Source organism: Salmo salar, chromosome ssa20 (genome assembly GCF_905237065.1).
Source record: "Salmo salar chromosome ssa20, Ssal_v3.1, whole genome shotgun sequence".
In the NCBI taxonomy this organism is placed as follows: Eukaryota; Metazoa; Chordata; class Actinopteri; order Salmoniformes; family Salmonidae; genus Salmo; species Salmo salar.
The window spans coordinates 35,320,869-35,336,837 of record NC_059461.1 but is presented as its reverse complement, the minus strand read 5'-3'; the positions used below and the strand labels follow the sequence as shown (position 1 = coordinate 35,336,837).

Below are 15,969 nucleotides of genomic sequence, written 5' to 3'. Positions count from 1 at the left end.
GAAATCTGTTGTAAATGTATTGTACATTTTTTTTACATTGTTTAAGTGCCTTAATTTTGTTGGACCCCAGGAAGAGTAGCTGCTGCCTGGGCAGCTAATAGGGATCCATAATAAATACAAATACAAATAGGGCTTTGGTCAACGGTAGTGCACTATATAGGGAATATGGGGGCATTTGGGATGCAGACAGTAAACTGCACTCAGTCAGTGGTTTCTCTCCATTTAAGCTCCATTGATAGAATCAGAGGGCTATAGAAATGGACATGGCCTGAAAACCCTTTGAAATATGGGCTGAACTACAGCATCTTCCTTTACAACTTAACCATCACACAAGAGGTCAATTGAGAATGAACATCCTCATGTGCCTCAAACATCATTTTACTCTTACAGTAAGTAGGTCTACAGTTGACAGGATGAGCAATCCATTTACTCTACTCTAGTGATCTACATTCTGTACATCACTAAACTCAAGTGAGTCAAACACCAACCTTTTCACAAATAAGGCCTGCCATTTGACATGTTAGCAGATGCTCTTATGCTTGCTCAAGGGAACATCAACAGATTTTTCCCTTAGGTCACCTCAGTGATTCAAACCAACAACCTTTCAGTCACTGGCCCAACCCTCTTAACCGCTAGGTTACCTGCCGCCCTAGGCTTCCATTACATGCCTCAGTGGGTCTGTAAATCACACGATCAAAGACAGAGGATGTCTGTGGGGTCCTCTAGTCTTCGTTGCCTAGCCGTGTAGCCCTAGCCACGGGACAGGGTGTTTTGTTCGGCTGCTGTTCTAGTAAAGACCTCTTGCTTTGATATGGGCATGCAAAGGCAAATGCTTCCAGGACCGGCCAAAGAGATTTCTACTGCAAAGCGCCCTCTTGATGGGAAACCCACCCCTTAAATATCAACAACAGGAAATGGCCATCAGTCACCAACATGCCATAACAGCTGTAACCAGCCCAACTTCAATGCAAAACATGAAAGGAGCTGCTCCCCATTGTTTCAGCCCTCCCCTTGTTTCTTTCTCTCTCTCTTTGTGTCTTTTTCCTCTCTTGCCCTCCTCCAGGTCTCCTTTTTCCCCCACCCCCTTCTTTAACCCACACACCCAAAATGTTCCCTTTCTCTCAACCAACTGACCCCCTTGCAAATGGAGGACTGAGTTACACGTATGTCAGTGAATAACTTGTGTTATACGCATGGCACGTTTCCTCATGAAATTTCTTGAATGTTTTAGATCAGCACTAGACACTGAATAAAAATTGATTTGAAGTTATTTCTATTCTGCATGCTTTGTGGCCTAACCTACATTTGAATTGGCTTTGTGTCGTGAACATTATAACCAACCTGCATATGCGTCATCTATTTGTACAGCTTTCATCGCATGGTTGAATAAAACAAGCACACACAGACAGACAGACACATTGAAAACGAAGATCACATCACACTTAACCCCTTGTACATCTGCATTCACATGCTCTTGGATCTGGGCAGGTTATTCAAGCGTTCAATGCAGTGTGTAGGTGATAAGTGACGGCTAAGCCTAATGATGACAGGTCAAACAGCGATCCTGTTGAGTGAGGCAGAAGAAGTGACTTCATCTATCCACCGCCAGCCAGCCAGCCAGCATCCCACCGCCTTTCCTTTTAACTGAAGATAAATGGCATTCGTCGTTATAGTCAAGGACTACTCTGCTGACAGCACCATTAATAATGGGACACGGAAAGTGTGACAGAGCTTATCAAGCTTGTAATGGGCCATTATGACACATATTTATTGTTCTCTTGAGTCATTGAGTATGTCAGCTAGACTATAGTTCTCTCAGTGTAATTGATTTAAATGAACAGTGCTGTTTTGTTTAAAACAGAACAGGTATATACTCCCAGCTGTTGTTTAGGAAGACAGAACACACACAGCTGGCACAAGATGAGTTGTTCCTCATCTCAACTGGGCCTGAGATTACAAACTAGACTTATGGTGGAATAGTTGTCCTTTTAATATGTTTGAACAAGGCAAAAATGTTGATGTTGATTGTTGTCACATAAGTTGACATAACATGATTAATTGGTATTTGATTGGATAATATTGGTTGAATATGGGTTAATTTTCTTGCTGTGTTACTGTCAGACAGTTGATATTGGGTTGTCATGACAGGCACCTCTAGACAAGTGTGGCATTCAAATGTATCACCTAAATGGAGACGATGACATGTATCAGATGACCTTTTAACGGGAGGTGACATGGCATCATGTGGTTACTTGGGACAGAAATTAGAACTATCAGACATGATTTATGACCAATGGAGGAGCAGAGTAGCCAGAGGATCAAAGTTTCTTTATTTCAGCCAGATTGTAATTACATCCGTCAGTACAAATGTTCAAATAATACATCCAATTCATTGCGTAATTAGATTAGTTAAATTACCTAATTGGCAATTCAGCCAGCAGTAATGCAATAAAGGCAATTAACATTCCAGAATTGTTCCCAGACATGAACATAGGGCTGTTATTTTGAATTGAATGAACTAATTTACAAGGGGAATGGGTATAGGCTATATAACAAATGACATCTAAAGCAAACCATCAGCTTGTTGTGTGGCTATGAACTATCTATGGTAGAGATCGATTTTTTATTGACATAAAAAGTGACTTAAATTTCAGTTATCATAAAAATACATGTCTATATATTATGCCATATTTAAAAATCATTGCCAAGGAGAGTGGAGGGGTGTGGGCACAGGCAGGCCACGCCTCTACAAGGAGAGCCGCCCCCCTTATTACGAATGCGTGAACTCGCGATTGGACCGCGGTTTCTTGCTTAAAAATGTCGCCTCCTTAGTTAGGTCTTTAGTATGTGAAATGAGCATGGTACTAGCTGTTGTGTGAACAAGGAGACAGTGGGACAGCGACAGAAAAGCCTGACCGTATCGTCTAAGGGGATATTCTATTTACACTAGTCCTTGACTACCGATGATCTTTCTTCTCCATTCCTCTTTTACAAGACGGACGGATGTAATTGTCCATTCCAAGGAAAGTATTTTGAAAGGACAGAAGATTGGGTCAAGGAATGTTGACATTTGAGAGAATTCTTCTGTAAAGACAATCATTTGATGACAATCATGAGACCCGTGCTACTGTTGGTATATTTGGATTAAAACAGACCGAGTACTTATGCTTGATTATTGATTTGTGCATCATATGTTGTTTTCATAAATGTATTTCTACTTACAACAACACGTTCCCTGCCATCGCCCGAACTCTGCGCCGCCCGGATCCAGATGAACAATTCTCCCCGTGGATCTGACGCGCATTTACGCAGTCCGTCCCCTGAGCGCAACGGTAACGACCGTTGTAATTCACTCCCGAGAGGAACTAAAATACAGCTGGTTTCCGTACCTTCTCCCTCAGATCCAACACGCCAGGCTAGAAGGCTGCCTATTCGGATTCTAAAGATGTTGAGCGCACACAGTAGCATCTTGCTACACCCAGAGTATCTCCAACCCCTGACGTCCGCGCCAGTAAGCATTGAGGTAAGCAAAGCACATTTTCTAGAACTGTCGAATTCTTCGATCATCATCGACCGTGTTAATGTCTGGAATTATTTACAAATATTTATAAATATCCCACGTAGTTTACAAGATTACTCATGTATTAGCCTACGCATCAAATTACGCATAACATTGTAACTAATTCGTCTACATTACAATACAGTTTATATTTATTTTACCTTTCAAGTTTGCGCGTAGATAATACAAACTAGATTATGAAATTAATATTTGAAATGAGTAGCCTATTATTTAGTTAGTCATGAGTTATTGAGGTTACATAAGGCCAGTGTGTTGATTTGATACTCTCATATATTTTGTATAATTGTCTGTAAAATATGTAAACAGAAATAGTTCAATCGTTTCCTTCGTTTTTCCCAAATAGAACAGATGCTATTTACCCCGTGCCAACATTGCAGTCATACATTTTTCTGGCTTTCTCTCTTTCTGTTAAGGATTTTTTCACAGGGAAATAAAACTTTTGGGAAGATTGATGTCTCCTTCCCTCTGCGGATAGATATATGACTCATGGGCTAAATTATTACTAACATTTACAACGCATTTTACTGCACCTTGTTTATTGGATGGACATTTTATTTGGCCTATTAAATGATACTGGCTAAAATATATTTCTAGTGGACATACTATACACTCAGAACAAAATCGAAGAAAAAAATTACAGAATAGTTACCGAATTACCATCCAATGTAAGACCAGTATAGAGTGTGACTATAGAGTACTTTAATGTGGCTGTGCTCTCATCTTGTCTCTGTTTGTGTCGCCCCCTCAGCTGGATGCTAAGAAGAGTCCTCTGGCCCTGCTCGCTCAGACCTGCTCACAGATCGGCAAACCAGACCCCCCCTCCTCATCCAAGCTGGGCTCCCTCTCCTCCATCAGCCTCAGTGACAAGGAGCCATCCGGACGCTCCTCTAGCTCTGGCCACAAGTCTGGAGACCAGCACCAGTCCGTGGAGGATAAGTCCAGCTTCAAGCCTTACAACAAGGCCGGAGGGGAATGCCGCAAGGATGGGTTGGTGACCAAGGGTGCTACAGACAAAGCTGGTTTCAGGGTGCCCAGTGGTGGATCCGGGAGCAGTGGCTCTTGCCCGTCCTTCCCCCCACACTCCACCTCTCCCAGCTCCACCTCCCCTCCCCTGCACTCCCAGGGCCAGTCCCACAGACAGACCCAGCCCCCCTCCACACAGCAGCAGACATCACACTCTCAGGCCCTGCACATAGACAACAAGCCTGTGAGCTCGGACCAGGCCAGCTCAGACAGCAGCACAGGGAAAAAAGATTCTGATCACAGTAAGGAGAAGCTGGACGGGGCCCAGCTAGCTAACTCCAGTCACATGCGGGCTAGCGCCAACTCCAGCAATGCCAGCTCCGCTAGCAGCCCGCGGCCGGAGAGCAAGGCTGACCCACAGTCCTCTCAGTCTGGGCTAGGCTCCGGACACATCGCCCCTGTCTCTCCCTTCAAACCAGGCCATTCAGTCTACCCCATGCCCCCCGCCTCCATGGGTTACCATGGCTCCATAGTGGGCGCCTATGCAGGCTACCCATCTCAGTTCATGGATCATACCAAGTCTAGTCTAGGGATGGGGATCCCAGGAAAGCACCCCAGCTCCAGCCCCCTCACTGGGGCCTCACCTCCTTCCCTCATGCAGGGTCTATGCAGGGACCCGTACTGTCTGACTTACCCCAACCACCCCCATCTAGGGGGCAGCAACTGCAATACATGTGTCCATGACCCCTCTTCTCTAAAATCAGGTTACCAAATCATGTACCCATCACACCACCTTCACTCCCTCCATCCCAGCTCTCTATCCTCCACCACCCCCACCCTGTCCCACCCGCTCTACACTTACGGCTACATGCTGCAGAACGAGCCCCAGCCACACGCCTGTAACTGGGTGTCAGTAGGAGGGCCGTGTGACAAACGTTTCTCCACATCAGAGGAGCTGCTGGCCCACCTGCGTACTCACACGGCGCTACCTGGTGGGCTGGACAGTAAGCCCCTCTCTGCCTACCCCTCCTCAGCCGCCTCCTGCCACCTCCACCTTCCCCAGCCCGGCAGCCCCGGCACCCTGCCCAGCTCCTTCTCCCTGCGGGGGTCACCTGGCCTGAGCCTGGCTCGCTACCACCCCTACAGCAAGGCCCACCTGCCCGGAGCCCCAGGCCTGCCCATGCACTCACTGCAGGCGTCCTCGCCCTACTACTCCCCCTATGCCATCTACAGCCAGAGACTAGGCTCAGCCTCCACCTTGGGCTACCAGTGATGTCTGAGGACACAAAGACAACAGAACAGGCACAAGCTGGACACCTCAGATATGCACAGTGGATGGATGGACCAGGCCCCGTCTGGACAGGAGGGGTCATCGCCAGTCGCCGGAACAAGGGGGCTTTACCCTGCCTGCCTGGAATACCACCTGTTAGCCACAGGATTCTGAATGGCATTTCAATGGCAAGACCCAGTGGTGATGGCTGGCCAGCAGTACAGGCCCAGAGACATTGGTGTTTGGGCCAGACACCTGCCTGGGAACAGAAAGGAGCTTGAATTTGATTGGATGAGATTGTGGGATTTCGGATTGGTTTTTGATTTTAGATTTTTTTCTTTCGCTCCCTCCCAGGACTGAAAACATGTATTTATTTTTCACTTGAGCGCTTGGCATTCAAACTTGGGGGAAGTTTACTATCCAAATTAATTGTTCATAAGTATTCTAATTGGGAAAAAAATATTTTAATTATATTATTATTATGCCTATCATACACTCTTTAAATAAAGTTTTTCACCATGGCAAAGATGGACTGTGTTTTTTTTCTGGAGGAATAAGCCTAAATTTGTTCTTTGCTTCTGTATCTTTCCATCTCTGCTGTTTGTTTTCTTCTACTATTCAGACTGATGGAAAATGTAATGTCACGATGATAAAGTCATTGCCATTTATTTAGTATTTGTACATAAGCAAAGATGCAAACAATTTTCAAGTGTTATCGAGTCAGCCCGTTGGGGTTGCTCACTGTAATTGAAAGAGGATGAGATTAATTCAAACAAAATAATAACACAACGATGGCAGTGCTACCCTTCTGACAGGGAAAGGTCTTATTTTGTTAAAAAATTATACTTGATTGCATTTAAAGTTGTTTATTGAAATGCTTATATAGTGTCATAACTTATGACACTATATAACTAGTTTTCATTATGGCTATAAGGGGGTCATTTATCATTTTGCTAAATTGTACTAAATTATTTTAGTAAACAATTTAACTATTCAATGAATCATGTCATTTGGTGTACTGCAGTTCTATATGGACAAGTATAGTTGTAATTTAGTGATATACTACAGCTATATGGATATGTGTAATAATTAAGAATAAATAACAGTTGACAGGATTTCACACTGTCCCAGAGAAGGCAGATCATATTTAGCCATTTAGTTTCTTTCTGAAGACCACTATCCCTCCTTCCTCTCCTTCTCCCTCTACCTCCACCACAATATTGGCTGTTGGGAGTGCAAGCCAGGGTTTAATTGCTGATGCTTGTTTGTTAGGGGGCCAGAATAGCAGTCTCAGCAGCACTGTGGCTTGCTGGCTGTCGCTGAGTGGCCGCTGGGTCAGTGGGATTTCGATAATGACTGGAGGGTTGCTGACCCTGGCTCCCCTCCCTGTTTGACGGATGGCCCTGCTACACAACGGCCAGGGCTAACAATGGGAGGTAGTTAATAGAGAAATATTAATCAAAGCTCCTGACACCTTGTCCTCCCTAGAGAGGAGGAGCACAGCCTTTAAACCTGGAAACACAAACAACAAGGCTGTGCCCAAAATGGCACCCTGTTCACTATGTAGTACAATACTTTTGACCAGAGCCCCCTGGATCCTGGTCAAAAGTAGTGCACTAAAGACTAGGATGACAGTTGGGACAGATACCATGGCTCTCCCCTTGTGGGGAAGAACATTTAGTAGGTTAATAAATACAATACTGTATTATGTATTACCAAAGGACATATTTCTCTGTGTTAAGTATCTGTTAGATGCTAATATTCAGGGATAGCGAATGAAAGCCTATGTAACAACAACACCACAGTTCAGTAATTCCAGTCTTTTGTGTCTTGGTTCAATTAAATAATGGTTTATTTATCTAGCCTAAATGGCCTGATAGTGTGGAGGATAGGAGGTTTATCCGGAAGTGAAGAGGCTAGTAGTCAGTCTCAGGGGTGGCTATTGACCCCGACTCCCAGACTCCCCTAGCTAGAGAAGCACACTCGGTTCATTAGCACTCCAGACAGGAGAGAGGGAGAGGCGACCACAGGTGTCACTTGACAGGGCCATTAACAAAATAGATCACGCTCCCAAACCTCTGTGGGCTTGCCAGCTCCAGCCCTTCCTGCCCAGGAAGGTCACTCTGCCCTGAGAGCTGAGCAGGTGAACTCATCAGGAGGGAGGGAAGACCAGCGGACACATTTTTCACCCCCAGAAACAAGCTAATGCCAGCAGACTAGGACAGGGATGGTCTGCCACACATATGGCTTATCTGTGTTCTCTATCTGTTTTCAGGGTTGGATCAGAGGTTGGAATCAAAACTAGGACAGATAAGTTGTTTTGAGCTTGTACTGTAAATAAGAATACAGTTTATATTGAAGATACATTAAAGTGCTAAAAGAGGTCCACTAATTGGGTCATATTCTAGTATATGTTGCCACCTATGGGTCTGCTGTAGAAGTACAGATTATATATTTGACTCAGTATTGCATTATCCCTCTTTGTCATGCTGTACATAGCTATTGGCTTTGTTTATCCAGATCCCTGTGTAAATGTAGTAGTAAATGTCAGAGTTCAAAAATGATGTTAATGTCTTCTAGAGGCTGGCACTGGCCCTTAAAAAACTGTTGTGAGAGATCAGCCTCACACTAGTGTATTAGACAGGGCCTAGAACCAGAGGTCAAACTGAGGACAAAACGTTCAATCTTGTCAAGAGGGAGGAATTAATTCTGCTGTCGCCCATTTACACTCATTCATCAAATGCTTCACTATTCTTTCCATCTCAGTACTCTCATCAGTCTCACTCTCCATCTATCTTTAGATTCTCTCACTGCTACAGCTGAGTCAACACCCAGATACTTCATTTCTGTCACCTCTGCTCTGCAGGCTGGCTGGCTGGGTGAGGAGGTGGAGGCTGGTGGGGAGGAGAGCAGTTAATTTAGTTTCCAACTGCTGTTCTCACAGGAGAGCCCACACCTTAGATAGATTGATCTCCCTGTCCTGTCCCTCTGTCCTGGGTATGGTGGGGACAGACAGACAGAGGTTACGTCTCAAATGGCAGCGTAGTGTCCCCTATATAGCGTACTACTTTTGACCATAGCTGCATGGGCCCTGGTCAAAAGTGGTGCACTATAAATGGAATAGGGAGCCATTTGGGACATAGCTGAGAGAGAGCTGTGCTGCCATGCCTGCCTGGCTGGCTGGCTACGTGTCACTGTGGGGTCCTGGGCAGACAGCCGACAGCCCCGGTGATTAATGACGACAGGGTGTGGAGCTGCTCCTCAATTATACGCCAAGTCCACACTGGCTCACCACGATGACAGCCACGACAGAGCGTGAGAGGAGGAGAGGGAGGAGGCACTCTCTCTCATACACTCTATTTCTTTCTCTCGCTCTCCTTCTCTCACTTTCAATTCAAAGGGCTTCATTGGCATGGGAAACATATGTTCACATTGCCAAAGCAAGTGTTCCCAGGTGGCGCAGTGGTCTAAGACATGGCATCTCAGTGCTAGAGGTGTCACTACAGACACCCTGGTTCAATTCCAGGCTGTATCACATCTGGCTGTGATTGGGAGTCCCATAGGGTGGGGCACAATTTGGCTGGTTTGAATTTGTTCTTAACTGACTTGCCTAGTTTAATATTTACAAAAGTTAAATAAACAATCAGAAATGAACAGTAAACATTACACTCACAAAAGTTTCAAAATCATAGACACATTTCAAATGTTATATTATGGCTATGTATCTTGTGGCAACAGGTCACAGATCTTGCTGCTATGATGGCACACTGTGGTATTTCACCTAATAGATTTGGGAGTTTATCAAAATTGGATTTGTTTTCTAATTCCTTGTGGGTCTGTGTAATCTGAGGGAAATATGTGTCTCTAATATTGTCATACGTTTGGCAGTAGGTTAGGAAGTGCAGCTCAGTTTCCACCTCATTTTGTGGGCAGTGTGCACATAGAATGTCATCTCTTGAGAGTCAGGTCTGCCTATGGCTGCCTCTCTCAATAGCAAGGCTATGCTCACTGAAACTTTACATAGTCAAAGCTTTCCTTAATTTTGGGTCAGTCACAGTGGTCAGGTATTCTGCAACGGTGTACTCTATGTTTAGGAACAAATTGCATTCCAGTTTGCTCTGTTTTATGGTAAATCCTTTCCAATGTGTCAAGTAATTATCTCGCGATTTTGGGTCTTATTGATTTCCTGTCCTGAGGCTCTGTATGGTGTGTTTGTGTTTGTGAACAGACTCCCAGGGCCAGTTTGCTGAGGGGATTGTTCTTTAGGCTCATATCTTTGTAGGTGATGGCTTTTTCATGGAAGGTCTGGGAATCGCTTCCTTTTAGGTGGTTGAGTTTAAAGGCTCTTTTTTGGATTTAGTTAATTAGCGGGTATCGTCCTAATTCTGCTCTGCATGCATTATTTGGTGTTTTACAGTGTACACCGAGGATGTTTTTGCAGAATTCTGCATGCAGAGTCTCAATTTGATGTTTGTCTTGTTTTTTTTGGTTTTTTTTATCAAATCAAATGTTACTTGTCACATGCCCCGAATACAACAGGTGTAGACCTTACTGTGAAATGCTTACAAGCCCTTTACCAACAATGCAGTTTTAAGAAAAATAAGAGATAAGAAAATATTTACAAAATAAACTAAAATAAAAAATATATACACTACCGTTCAAAAGTTTGGGGTCACTTAGAAATTTCCTTTATTTTAAAGGAAAAGCAAAAAAAATGGTCCATTGAAATAACATCAAATTGATCAGAAATAGTGTACAATACAATGATTATTGTAGCTGGAAAAGGCTGATTAATGGAATATCTGCATAGGAGAAAGGGGCCCAATATCAGCAACCATCACTCCTGCGTTCCAATGGCATGTGTCACGTCCTGACCAGTAAAGGGGTCATTTGTAATTGTAGTATGGTCAGGGTGTGGCAGGGGGTGTTTGTTTTGTGTGTTTTGGGGTTTTTTGGTTCTAGGGGATTTTGGTTCTAGTTTTCTATTTCTATGTTTCTTTTTCTATGTGTGGCCAGGTATGACTTCCAATCAGAGGCAGGTGTCTTTCGTTGTCTCTGATTGGAAGCCATACTTAGGCAGCCGGTTTTTCCTGTGTTTTTGTGGGTGGTTATTTTCTGTATAGCCTGTGTGCCTTATGGAACTGTTTCGTCGTCGGTTTATTTTATTTTGAGTGTTCTCTCTAAATAAAAGTAAGAAGATGAGCACTGTAACTGCTGCGCCTTGGTCTGTCCCTTACGACGCCTGTGACAGCATGTTGTGTTAGCTAATCCAAGTTTATAATTTTAAAAGGCTAATTGATCATTAGAAAACCCTTTTGCAATTATGTAAGCACAGCTGAAAACTGTTGTTCTGATTAAAGAAGCAATAAAACTGGCCTTTTTTAGACACGTTGAGTATCTGGAGCATCAGCATTTGTGGGTTCGATTACAGGCTCAAAATGGCCAGAAACAAATTACTTTCTTCTGAAACTCGTCAGTCTATTCTTGTTCTGAGAAATGAAAGCTATTCCATGCGAGAAATTGCCAAGAAACTGAAGATCTTGTACAACGCTGTGTACTACTACCTTCATAGAACAGCGCAAACTGGCTCTAACCAGGATAGAAAGAGATGTGGGAGGCCCCGGTGCACAACTAAGCCTAGGGGACAAGTACATTAGAGTGTTGAGTTTGAGAAGCAGATGCCTCACAATTCCTCAACTGGCAGCTTCATTAAATTGTACCCGCAAAACACCAGTCTCAACATCAACAATGAAGAGTCGACTCCAGGATGCTGGCCTTCTTGGACAAAAACTATGCTTTTCTTTCAAAAGCACGGACATTTCTAAGTGACCCCAAACTATTGAATGGTAGGATATATTATATATTTAAAAAATAACAATAAAATAACAATAACAACTTGGCCGTACGCACTACCCTCTGTAGCTCCATGTGGTCGGAGGCCGAGCAGTTGCCATACCAGGCGGTATGCCAAGAGTGTGCAAAGCTGTCATCAAGACAAAGGGTGGCTACCTCGAAGAATCTCAAATATAAAATATATTTGGATTTGTTTAACACTTTTGGTTACTACATGATTCCATATGTGTTATTTCATAGTTTTGATGTCTTCACTATTATTCTACAATGTAGAAAATAGTAAAAATAAAGAAACCCCGAAATGAGTAGGTGTGTCCAAACTTTTGACTGGTACTGTACATAAAAGTACAAAAACACAGGCATGGGAATGTCACGTCCTGACCATAGTGAGTGGTTATTTTCTATGGTAGAGTAGGTCAGGGCGTGACAGGGGGTGTTTGTCTGTTTTTGTATGTCTATGTTCAGTTTCTAGTTTTGCATTTCTATGTTGGTGTTGTTTGGCATGACCTCCAATTAGAGGCAGCAGGTTGTCGTTGTCTTTAATTGGAGGTCCTATTTAAGTTGATGTTTGTTTCACATGTGTTTGTGGGTGATTATTCGTTGAGAGTGTATTTGATCCTCCTGCGTCACGGTTTGTTGTTTTGTGTATATTTTCAAGTGTTTAATTGTTGCATTCGGTTTCACTGGTTAAATAAATATGTGGAACTACGAAAACGCTACATCTTGGTCTGCTCCTTCTAACAGCTGTGACAGGGAAGCACAAATAAAACATCACAAATCAGAAAAACAGTTACATTCCTCCACAAATAAGTCCCCAATCAATACTTTAAATTACCCGAACATCAAGATGAAATGTATTTTGAATTTTGTTCCAGCAATACGGTGCATTAAAATTAACAGCAGATTCACGTAACTCGGGGGAGAACTTCGCAAACTCAAGAGTTAACCAATCCTGTGAACAGTTTAGGCAACTCAGGTGTTGTAACATCCGTCGTTTAAGGTAGACCAAGGCACAGCGTGAGTTGGGTTCATCTTACTTTATTTTAAATGTGAACCAGCAAAACAATAACAATACCACGAACGAAAAGCTATGCGTACAAACACATGCAACGCAAAGACAACTTCCCACAAAAGACAGGTGGAAAAAGGGCTACCTAAGTATGGCTCCCAATCAGAGACAACGATAGACAGCTGTCCCTGATTGAGAACCATACCAAGCCAAAAACCAAAGAAATAGAAAACATAGATAGGGAACATAGAATGCCTCTAGAGCGGGGTCCCTCGCCGCCAACCCCGGACTGGGGACCCTCGCAGCGGGCCCCGGACTGGAGGGCGACTCTGGGAGCTCCGGACTGGAGGGCGACTCTGGGAGCTCCGGACTGGAGGGCGACTCTGGGAGCTCCGGACTGGAGGGCGACTCTGGGAGCTCCGGACTGGAGGGCGACTCTGGGAGCTCCGGACTGTAGGCCGTCTCTGTCGGTTCCGGACTGTAGGCCGTCTCTGTCGGTTCCGGACTGTAGGTCGTCTCTGTCGGTTCCGGACTGTAGGTCGTCTCTGTCGGTTCCGGACTGTAGGCTGTCTCAGCAGGCTCCGGACTGTAAACTGTCGCCGGACGCTCCGGACGGGGAACTGTCGCCGGAAGCTCTGGACGGGGAACTGTCGCCGGAAGCTCTGGGCGGGGAAGTGTCGCCGGAAGCTCTGGACGGGGAACTGTCGCCGGAAGCTCTGGACGGGGAATGCGCACTGGAAGCCTGATGCGTGGGGCTGGCTTTGGAGGCGCCAGACTAGTAACACACACCGCAGGGCTAGTGCGAGGAGCAGGAACAGGACGTACTGGACTGGACAGGCGCACTGGAGGCCTGATGCGTGGGACTGGCTTTGGAGGCGCCAGACTAGTAGCACACACCCCCAGGCTAGTGCGGAGAGCAGGAACAGGACGTACTGGAGGGCTGGTCCGTGGAGGAGGCACAGGATAGACCGGGCTGTGGGGGAGCATTGGAGATCTGGTGCGTAGGCTTGCCACCACTCTTCCAGGCTGAATGCCCACTTTCGCCCGGCACGGGCGGAGCGCAGGCATAGGACAAACTGAGCCCTCCCAGTGCCCCGGAGACACAGCACGCAGAGCCGGCGCAGGATACCTTGGGCCGAAACGGCATGCTGGAGACCAGACGCGCTGGGCTGGCAAACTCCGCCCTGACTGGATGCCCACTCTCGCATGGCACTTGCGAGGGGCTGGGATGTAACGTACCGGGCTATGAACGTGTACTGGAGACCCCGTGCGCTTTACCGCATAACACGGTCCCTGACCAGTACCACGCTGCCTCCGGTAAGTACGGGGAGTTGGCTCTGGTCCAGCGCCTGACTCCGCCAATCTCCCCGTGTGCCCCCCTTTGGGTCTGCCTCTCGTGCCTGCTTTGTTGCCTTGCCTCATATCGCCCAGCTTGTCTCCAGGGTCCCTGTCCGTCCAAAATCTCCTCCCAAGTCCATGACTCGAGATAACTCCTCTCCAGCTCCTTACCCCGCTGCTTGGTCTTCTTTTGGTGGGAAGTTCTGTAACGTCCGTCTTTAAAGGTAGACCAAGGCGCAGCGTGAGTTGGATTCATCTTACTTTATTTTAAACGTGAACCAGCAAAACAATAAACAATACAACGAACGAAAAGCTATGCGTGCAAACACATGCAACGCAAAGACAACTTCCCACAAAAGACAGGTGGAAAAAGGGCTACCTAAGTATGGCTCCCAATCAGAGACAATGATAGACAGCTGTCCCTGATTGAGAACCATACCAGGCCAAAAACCAAAGAAATACAAAACATAGATAGGGAACATAGAATGCCCACCCCAACTTACGCCCTGACCAAACCAAAATAGAGACATAAAAAATAACTCTAAGGTCAGGGCGTGACAGGTGTCTATACTTCAACAGCAAGGTTTATGGAAATCTGGCAATTTAAATAAATTCATTAGGCCCTAATCTATGGATTTCACATGACTGGGCAGGGGCGCAGCCATGGGGAGCCACGCCCACCCACTGGGGAGCCAGGCTCATACAATCAGAATGAGATTTTCCCCATAAAAGGACTTTATTACAGACAGAAATACTCCCACCCTAACTATCCCGCAGGTGAAGAAGCTGTATGTGGAGGTCCAGGGCTGGCGTGGTTACACGTGCTCTGTGGTTGTGAGGCCGGTTGGAGGTAATGACAAATTCTCTAAAATGATGTTGGAGGAAGCTTTTGGTAGAGAAATTAACATTAAATTATCTGATAGCAAGCTCTGATGGACATTCCTGCAGTCAGCATTCCAATTGCACGCTCCCTCAAAACTTAAGACATCTGTGGCATTGAGTTGTGTGACAAAACTGCACATTTTAGAGTTGCAGTTTATTGTCCCCAGCACAAGGTGCACCTGTGTAATGATCATGCTGCTTAAACTTCTTCAGGATTGGTGGGTCCCCTGCCGGACGATTGAGCTAAGGTAGACTAATGTGATTAGCATGAGGTTGTAAGTAACAAGAACATTTCCCAGGAAACAGACATATCTGATATTGGCAGAAAGCTTAAATTCTTGTTAATCTAACTGCACTGTCCAATTTACAGTAGCTATTACAGTGAAAGAATGCCATGCTATTGTTTGAGGAGAGTGCACAGTTTTGAACATGAAAAGTTATTAATAAACAAATCAGGCACATTTGGGCAGTCTTGATACAACATTTTGAACAGAAATGCAATGGTTCATTGGATCAGACTAAAACTTCGCACATACACTGCTGCCATCTAGTGGCCAATATATACATTGCACCTGGGCTGGAATAATACATTATGGCCTTTCTCTTGCATTTCAAAGATGATGGTACAAAAAACATTTTTTTTTCTTCTTCGCATTATCTTTTACCAGATCTATTGTGTTATATTCTCTTACATTCTTTTCACATTTTCACAAACTACAAAGTGTTTCCTTTCAAATGGTGCCAAGAAAATGCATATCATTGCTTCAGGGCCTGAGCTACAGGCAGTTAGATTTGGGTATGTCATTTTAGGGGAAAATTGAAAAAAAAGGGCCGATCCTTAAGAGGTTTTTAATCAGTTTCTTGATATGCCACACCTGTCAGATGGATGGATTATCTTGACAAAGGATAAAATGCTCACTAACAGGGATGTAAACATATTTGTGCATATTTGTGCATAACTTCCCTGTAGCTCAGTTGGTAGAGCATGGTGTTTGCAACACCAGGGTTGTGGGTTCGATTCCCACGGGGGGCCAGCACAGAAAAAAAAAAAAAAAAAATCTATGAAATGTATGC

At 44.9% G+C, this 15,969-nt stretch overlaps 1 protein-coding gene across 1 annotated transcript; it reads left to right on the top strand.

The window, feature by feature from the left end:
• The first annotated feature begins 2,827 nt into the window (after window positions 1–2,827).
• On the top strand, window positions 2,828–6,807 carry LOC106580503 (zinc finger protein 703). The gene is made up of 2 exons (XM_014161650.2): window positions 2,828–3,523; window positions 4,329–6,807. The coding sequence occupies exons 1-2, from the start codon at window positions 3,272–3,274 to the stop codon at window positions 5,814–5,816; spliced, it is 1,740 nt and encodes a 579-aa protein (XP_014017125.1). The 5' UTR covers window positions 2,828–3,271; the 3' UTR covers window positions 5,817–6,807.
• The last annotated feature ends 9,162 nt before the right edge of the window (window positions 6,808–15,969 follow it).